This window comes from Mastomys coucha, unplaced genomic scaffold (assembly GCF_008632895.1).
Source record: "Mastomys coucha isolate ucsf_1 unplaced genomic scaffold, UCSF_Mcou_1 pScaffold23, whole genome shotgun sequence".
In the NCBI taxonomy this organism is placed as follows: Eukaryota; Metazoa; Chordata; class Mammalia; order Rodentia; family Muridae; genus Mastomys; species Mastomys coucha.
This window is the reverse complement of record NW_022196906.1, coordinates 31,490,736-31,499,953: the sequence shown is the minus strand read 5'-3', so window position 1 is coordinate 31,499,953 and position 9,218 is coordinate 31,490,736. Positions and strand designations below refer to the sequence as shown.

The 9,218-nt window shown below is 41.1% G+C and overlaps 1 protein-coding gene across 8 annotated transcripts in view; it reads right to left on the bottom strand.

Annotated features, from left to right (window-relative positions):
* The window catches only part of Msantd2 (Myb/SANT DNA binding domain containing 2), a 35,069-nt gene that overhangs the window by 2,826 nt on the left and 23,025 nt on the right, over positions 1-9,218 (bottom strand). Inside the window, exons 2-4 of one of the 8 annotated variants that reach the window (XM_031343218.1) lie at positions 8,035-8,124; positions 4,263-4,518; positions 2,893-2,953 (exon numbers count right to left, since the gene is read on the bottom strand). In XM_031343218.1, coding sequence (XP_031199078.1) covers positions 2,893-2,953; positions 4,263-4,338 — 137 coding nt within the window. In that variant the 5' untranslated portion in view covers positions 4,339-4,518; positions 8,035-8,124. Of the gene's footprint in view, positions 1-2,892; positions 2,954-4,262; positions 4,519-8,006; positions 9,202-9,218 lie in introns of those variants that run through there. The other 7 variants (XM_031343219.1, XR_004111284.1, XM_031343217.1 and 4 more) reach the window with 7 other exon arrangements.

Here is a 9,218-nt window from a genome sequence, read left to right as displayed (position 1 = left end):
CTCAAATATGGCCAAACTTTGATATGGTAAGACTGGTTTATTAGATATTAACTTGGAAATCAAGCTGTTACATTTTTAAAAAAATTGACTATAAGTTTAACTACAAAAGTGCTTATTTGCTTACTCACAATCAAGAAAAGCAGATTTGCTAAGAGTGCTGAGGTTTTGTTTGGTTTTGTTTTAGTCACTATTTATCAGTAGGGGCAGTGTGTACAAGGGCTGCTGGAGGCCTAGGATGTGAGTCTCTGGACACTAATACTGGGACCTCAACTTGAGGCCTTTGCAAGAGCACCAAGCACTTTCTTAACCACTGAGCTTTGTCTCCAGCCCTCAGCTAAGAGCATCTTCAAAAGAGGCAACAGTCCTTCAGACTCTCACTTTAAAATCTTCTATCTTCCAGGAGAAGAGCTTTGAAACATTCTGGAGAGGCTTCACAAAGCCACTGCCTTTCCTCCTATTACCCTGGTCTAGCTGTGTTACCAGCTGCTTTTTAGGACCCTAAGAGTGCCCTAGGTTTACTTCATCCATGAGTCTGACTTAATCTTCTCAAGTAAGCACGCCTACAGGAAAGGAAGTACTAGATTCCTGGAACCATTTCTCTGCTAAGGAAACAGGAAGGTGTTCACTCAATCACAGTATTCAATTGCGATGCTTTGTGAAGCAGATATGTTTCTGAGTGGGACAAGAGTTCAAGGGATACCGTTTTTTATAACCATCAAACTGTTTTTTTTTTTTAAACTTCCTTCTCTTAAAAGTTTTGTGTGTGTGTGTGTGTGTGTGAGTATGTGTGTGTGTGTGTATGTGTGTGTTTGGTATATGCACACCTGTGTGTATATGCATGTACACAAACCAGAAGGATGACGTATCCTCCTCTACCACTCTCAGCTGTGCTCTTCTGAGGCAGTGGCTCTCACTGAACCTGGAGCTTTCTTGTTTTGAGTGGGTAGGCATCCACTAACCCAAAGATCCTGCTGGTTCCATCTCCATCAGCGCTAGCTTTACAGGTATGAATGGACCATAGCTATTTTTGACAGAGGTACTGGGACCTGAACTCATATTCACATGCTTTTACAGGAGGTGGTCTTAATCACTGAGACATCTCTCCATGTTTTATTAATCTCAAGGAGGAGAATACTAAGGAGATGGAGGAGAGTGTAGACTTTTGTTCATCTTGCTCACTGATATACTTTAATGCCTTGCATACAGCAGACACTTAGAAAACAAAAGTTAGCTAAATGAGATTAGGGAATAATCTTCATGAAGCATGGCTTAGTCAGTAAACTAACCACATAGATGCTGAGGGGGAGATGGGGAGAGGAGGAAGAAGAAAAACAAACAAAACCTAACCCACTACCCAGATCAAAATATCTGTATTTTATTCAATAATACTTCACGTTCTGAGCAAGTCAGACACTGTAGAGAAATCTCAGAGGTGCCAGATTGAGAAGCAAATGGCTGACTAGAAACTCTTGAGATACTCTGGCTCCTTAAGTGAGCTGGCACCAGAGAAAGCACACCAGAGTCCTGCTGGACTCAGCACAACAGTGTTTTAGAAGCTTGGAGCAATTTGGCACCACACTTATTTGAGTAGTTCCTGAGAACTGCCCACTTCCCGGTTCTAAAGATCCAATGCCAAAAGAGTTCCAGGGCTTAAGGCTAGTGGCAACTCTGTGATGGTCTATACCTTGTTATATAAAATGACCATCTCCTGAAGGTCCCAAGTGGCTATGTGGGAGACATAAGGCACTTTAGTTACAAAGCACAGGCATTTTGGAGAGTGAGGGATTTAACAGTATGGATTTATAACTCACTTTAAAAATCTTCTGCCAGGGCTGGTGAGATGGCTCCGAGGGTAGAGCCCTTGCTATATAAGGCAGATGACTTGAGTTCAACCCTTGGGCCCGATGTAAAGGTGAGAGAGCCTTTGACCCCCATAAATGCACTGTAGCCAGCATGTGCCCATTCACAAACATGCATGAGCAATGGGAGTTAAGTTAATTAAGCAATGAGTTAAGCTACCTGTTTTCCTTCCTTTCTACTTTGATATGACGATCTCAAAAAGGTAACTACTTCTCAGTAAGAGATGGCATTGGGTTTACTGATTTGTGTCACATCCTGCTTTTGAAGAGGACTGGGGAAACTTCCACATTCCTGAATGCTCACACCGTTTGCGCAGACATCACTGGGGATGCTTTCACTCTGCTGCTCAGGTGCTGACTTGCCTTTCTGGGCGGTTATTAGCGATCTGCACCTTGTCTTTCCCTCTGCCTATCAAATTTCAAGATCACAAATACGGAATGCATTACACAAGGCACGGGTGCTAAGAATCCAATGTTAGCAGAAAGAAAAATGAGTGGTGCTCTTCATTTAGCCCCACACTTTATTTTTTAGTCTTTTTATTGGCATTGATAAGGAACTCATTTAAAGCCACTAAAAAGAACTGTGGATCTAACAGATGGTGTTAACTCTTAGGGGGAGAACAACAAACAGCTGGGCCAGTGACAGGCTCTATCCGGAACCTTCTCAGTCTGTCCTCCAGGAGCTGTTCTCTACATGCATAAGTAGGTCACCTAAGAGCTTTCCTTCTGATTCTCAGACTGTAATAAAAGAATTTAAACGTCCTCCTTAGCCCTCCTACCATTTCACCCAGCCCCATTTAATTTCATCTTGCCTCTTAGTAAGCATGTAGAAATGCAAACTACACAAGGAAACATGCATTTTTGTGTAACACTTGTTTCTTCCTGTATAGAAAATTCAGCAGTTCAGGTCCCCAGTGGTAGGCTGAAGAATGAGCAAAAATGCTTTCATGGTCTGTATCATGCCTAGGTACCCATGATCCTCTCAGGTCACTAAACTTAGACACATTGGTAAAAAAATAAAGTATCTACTTACTGTGCCTCTTCAGAAGACTCTTGTTTTATTTTTAACGTTCTCTTTGAAACTGGCATTTCATCTGAAAAACAAAGAATTTTAAAACAAATTATATTTTCCTAAGTGGTGGAATACATTTATGTGAATAAGTAGCTCTATTTACTGCCTGTTCTATACTTTCTTTATCCTGGTGTCTAACACTGTCCCCTACCAGATTTAAAAATGTAACTTTATATAATGAGATGCGAACATTTATATGCAAGATCAGAAACCAGGTTCCACAAGCATAAAACTCTTCAAGGTCATCAGTGGATTTCAAGCAAGGAGCTTAAGGCTTAATTTCGCTGAAAACATGATTTTAAAAGAACAAGAATGGAAATGATTCTGCTCTATTTAGGTTTTCTGTGTAGGTTTTACAGGGTAAGTAATTATTCCCCCAAATATGAGGATCAGCATATTCTTAGTTTCTCAAGGCCTGGTGACTTAACTCTTCACAGTAAACAGGGTTATGATATGCTGCCGTTGCTCAGGCCTTATTATTCTTGTGAGATTAAAAGACAAGATCATTTAGCACCTATTCTTATTCTTCAAATCTTCATATTCTTTTACATATGGCTAATAATCTTAACAATTTGAGAGCCTCTTTCCTTTTCCCTTCCAACATTTGGGAGAAATTAAAAGAGCATTAGTAGAAAATACAATAACAGTTCACTCTTTTTCTCTGTCATCGGCAGGATTTCTGTATTCTTTCCCTTAAGCAAGGGAAACAAATGTATCCTGCCAACCCTGCCTGCACTTTCTCAGAGGCACCTGGGCACTTCACTAGGCGGGAGGGCATTTCCTCCTAACACTCATTACATAACTTGCTGCTGATGCGCACAGGCTATAGCTAAAACCTGATCAGTGCTTCCCAAATAAGAAACTGGAGCACTTGTCATACAGTGATGCAAGCAAACAAAAACTAGTGTAGCCTCTTAATCAGACAACTTAAATGTAGATTTAAAGTAGTTGGGCCAAGACTCAGTGCTCTTAGCCGGAAATCTTAGTGCTACACAGAGCAGGGGTATTTTGAATTGCATAAGGTTCTGTCAGTGAACCTCCTTGTATGACTCTTCTATCTTCAGGGAACTTAACAGTACCCAAGTTACCACGTAGCTCATAGCAAGGACAACTTGGCAGTTTGATGTTAAACCAAGGATGCCCATGTTGACTCAAACAGTTTGGCAAGATGCTTTGTGCTGACAGCACTAGAAGCCATTACAGATGGTAAATACCATTGCACTACCAGGTAGACACACACAAATGCACACAAACACACACACACATTGTTTTCACACACAGTTTTCATACACACACACACACACACACACACACACACACTATTTTCTTACCCAATTCCTGATCTGTTGGATAGCCATGGAGATCCTGACTGTGGTTTCCCCAGTCCTCCTGTGAATAGTCCTCCATAGTGCTGCCATCTGACTCCAGCTCCTGGTACAAGCCACTACTGTTAATAAGTACAGGCTGGCAGGGCTGAGCATCCCATCCTCCCTGACCAAACACCTGTTCCAACTGTTCAAATGTGTAACTGCTCTTTCTTTTCCCAACACCATGTTCTTTCACCCGACTGTAACACCTGCGAAGGGTCTAAGACACAAAGTCTTTTGTTATTCCTTTAAAGCTGTACTTCCTCCTCCAGATACGGACCACAGATATTAATTACTATCAGACAGACACAGACAGACAAACACAAACACATTGTTACAGGAATGCTATTTCAAATTCATTATTATATTAGAAAAATACTAATTTAGCATTTACTCAAACATGTTATAATTCAAACAATTATTTTGCAATTATCAATTAAAACAACAAGAAACATTACAACATTATTGCATGTACCCAATACACATATTTTATACCCCCTCCCCCATTTAAAAAGGATAAGGGGGAGGAAAAAAAGAAATACCAGCCAGCCAATAGGATGCACACCTGCCACAGGAGAGAGAGCTGCTATGGTGCCCAGAATTTGGAAAACGTGAGGGGAAGAGGACAGAAAGAAGAATTTTCCCAAGGAAAACATCTTCCTTACTCTCTTGTTAAGAACAGGGGAAACAGCTGTCTAGACAAAGCACCTAACAAACTGATCACTCACAGAATCTGCTCCTTCCTAACTCACTGTCATGGTAGAAATGTCTACAACTGAAGCAGCCATCAAACCAGTAATGTTTGTCGTAAGTTCCTAGTCTTAGACACAATGACCAATAAATAGTACAGTAGTACCTACATTTTACTAATCTACCAACTCACGCTGTCAGCTAAACAAAACAACAGACCAACAAACAAGATTGACAGTCAAGTCCTTCTCAGGGAGGTGAGGAAGGGAGTCATCTCAAGTCTTTCTCTGTCACTTGGCACAGCAAGTAAATGCATTATGCAAGCTCTTACCAAAACCTGAATAGCCTTCTGCCTTGTTCAATTCCTTCCTTTTTTAATGGTCTTTATTTCTACTCTACATTTCAGACTGGCCCAGTTCCTGAAATTAATAGTACACCTCATGCTATCTTACCAGATGCATCAGAAATCCACCACAGTCTTGACCTAAGCACCCAGCCATTCAGGCTGTGCGTTTTCTGCCTTGCTTTCCTTCCTGTTTCCTTCTTCCCTGTCACAGGGTTTCACTCAGAATTTGCTTGAGACAAAACCTCCTTTCCCTAGTGGCTTCTAAATATTTTCTAACTTAACTGCTAAAACTAGTTTATCTCTAACCTAATGTATAAGCATTGTCAAGACTGTAAGACTCTCCTAAAGGAGAGATCACCTTCCATCAGCCAATATATGACCTATTTTCACCAAACTAAAACAAGTCTGGAACTTTACGGATCTCCATGCGCAGGATCTTTAAATCACAGCTGACAATCTATAAGACACTTCCTCAAAGACTCTTTAAAAATCTGCTCCCTGAGGCCAGAAATCCAAGTAGGCAAAAAGAATAATAAAAGCATGAGCCATGAGCTCTCCCTAAGACACAGTCACCGGCCTGCAGCTTGGACCCCCAAATGAGCAGCTATCCACTCTCCCTTTCAAAAATCTCTCCCACCACCTCAAATGATCCTTACAGAAAACTGAGGCTTCGCATAAACTCTTCAAAAATCATCTCGACTTTCTTGTTGTAACAGAGAATTTTGAGCCCATAGGACAATCCAGAAACAAAAACTTGGAAAATGTGTGTCATGGTCAAATCTCCCAATGGAAAGAAACAAGCACTGCAAATATCATTTGACTTCACACATACTCCCCTTTCCCAGCACCCTTCACCCTCCTCAGAGATCGGAATTTGAATTGCAAACAGCCTCTGACAATTTATTTTTATCCTACAATGTCTAGTTTCTGCCTCCAAGAACACCCCAACCACTCTTGACTCCTCTAAAGACTGTAAATAGAGAGTCCCAACCCTGTCCATTCCCCTCTTAAGACCATAAATGGAGATGGAAACCGTTCCCCTTCTCACCACTTACTGGCTCCCTACAACAGCAAAGTCCACTCAGTTCGGTCACTGAAGGTCTCACCCCAGAAGCCAAGGAACCACACTAACATTCCCTTCCAAGAAGGGTGCCATACTTACAAGGAAGTGACAAAGGCACAGCAACTCTACCATTCCCTTCCTGTATTGCAAACATTTATCCTCATCCAAAATAGATTCACCAAGTTTTTATAATATACATGGGTAGAAACCAGAGAAAAGACATTTTTTTTCAAAGCCACCAAATTGAGCTTACAATTTTCTTTGGTTATGTAACTGTGAGTACTGAAACCAGCAATCTCTGACAGCTATAAACACCTTTTACTTGTAGTATACACCTGTAACACATGCTTAAAATTAGTACAATGTGATGATATCTACCAGGTGTTTGGTAATGTCTAACTTGATATACTGAAATTGCATTAAAAAGATTTCCAAACCAACTTTCTCTCCTTCTAGATATAAATACATGTAAGTAGTACTTTGTAGGTCTAATAAGTACCACAAATTCAAGAGCAGTCTGTTTAAACGGCATATCCACTAAGATGGGAGGTGTGGGGGGGACCTCAAACATCGGCTTAACTGCTACCCTTAGACCCACTAGGATTTACTTGAGAGCTTACACATAGATAAAAAGGACATTTGGAGACTTTCCAATTCTTACCACCCACAGAAAAGATTATACAATACATTAGCCTCTAAATGCTTAATCAAAGCATATCATTAAAACACTGGGCGGCTGTATCAACAATCCTAAACAAACCAACTAAAAACCTTCTCTAAATCAGAGATCATGATGCTCCAGAGTCCAGGAAAGATGAGGCTGCAGCTCCCATTTGAGTCAGCTACCAAATCCACCAAGATCTACTGGCTGGCTTGCTTGGGGAAGCACAGTCCACTTGACACTAAGGGACCTTGCTTCACTGCTTCATTAACCTCACTCATCTCAGAAATGTACAGCAAGTTCACCTCCAACTGGAGAACTCTAAGACTACTAAAGGCTATTCTATTAAAAGATAATAGTTAACTTCCTTACTATGAGAAATCTCTCTGGTACGTTGATGCTGATGGTATGTTTTCATCTCCCTGGAGGAGGGGCTGTAAGACTATATACTATCCACTAAGACAGAGGTCATAGAGAGTCAAGGAAATCTAGACAGAACTAAGCAAGGTAACAACTTCAAGGGGCCAAACCAGAGTCACTGCCATTCAGAAATGCCAGGAGAATGCTTACCCAATCCACCATACCAAATGCTTAGGTTTCAGGGCTACAAACGGAAAAGAACCCGAGAAAAGGCTTGAGGGACGTTCCATTATTGAAGCAGGGGGAGGAGGATTGGCTGACCGCTGAAAATTTATAGGACAGAGTGAAAGTCTTGCCAGAGTTTGAGATTAAAGTAAAAGGGAATCAGAGAATAAAAAGATGACATTCATTGTGCATGAATGCATGGGGAGTCTAAGGGAGGAGGGCAGGTAAACAAAGGCAGGAGGTTTAGATTGGTAGGCTTGAGGGTGTGACGGCAGCAATGCAGAGAAAGACCCAGGGTTACAGTACACGGAACATTAAATACAGTGCACAATGCAACTATCTTGCCAAAGTAAGTAAATCCAGTATTGGGTTGTATAAGCAGAGGAATCACATGTAAGCTATGAAGGTGGCTCTTCCTCTCTATTCAGCACCGGTGAGGCCACAGCTGGAGCACAGCATTCAGGTCTGGGCATCGAACCAGCTACAAGAGAGGGAAATTGTAGAGTTCAGAAAAGGGCAAATAAAATAATGAAAGGCTTGGAAAATAAGATCTATAAGCAGGGCCAGTGGTCTCAAAGCCCTTCCTGACATCATTAAGTTACTCTAAGGGTGAAATTTAGGCTTTTCACTTCAGTGTCCTCTAATCCCTGCTCTTGCATTGAGGAAGTGGGAAGAGCTAGTTAGTTCTTCCCTGGTTTGGGAATAGAGGAGGCAAACTTAATAGCTCATATAGGCATAGGCCAAGAAAACCGCTACTGGCAACTTACCAACTTCATATAATACAATAGTCACCATGACAGAACCACTGCTTTAACAGAATTGGCAGCAAGCGGAACAGAGCATACAATGAGGAGGAGCAGAAGTAAGTCATAACAGCTATATAAAATGTGCTGTTTAGAAACACTGGCTCACTGGTCTAAGATGTCACATGAGAAGTAAAGTATCCTCCCCGAAGGGGAGGACAGCTTAGTTATAATAGTAGGAAACAATGCTAGAAGAAAAAACTAACACAGCTTTTCAAATGGAGTTGTCAAACTGGCCACACTGAACTTGCCCTGCATGTTTACCCAGCAGCCAACTGAATGTGATAAACTCAAAATTCTTCTCACTCAAATGATTAAGTGAGATGATTCAAAAATCATATACTCCACCAAAAAGTGGAGAAATCAGATAGGATGTAAATCTCTAGTAACTATTTTTCTTATAGAAGTGTCAAAATAACACTTGAAGCGGGACATGGCAGTTCACTTCCATAATACCAGCACACAGCGCAGAAAGATTGCTGCAAGTTTAAGGCCAGCCTGGTGTACAGTGAAGCCTTGTCTCTAGAAAACAAATAACCCCACCAAACAAATACCTCTGACTAAGACAGATGAGTAGTCTCTGTAAAATAGATCCTTTTCCTTTAAACTCCTATTACAGTTATTAGTAGTGGCTCTTAACTAAGGAAACAAAACAAGTTTAAATAAAAACTGAAAAGGTCTGAAACAGCTCAGTGGAATGCTTGCCTAGTATGTATTAGACCCTGGGTTCAATCTTAAGCAACACATCACATGAGTGCACGCTCCTCCCTCC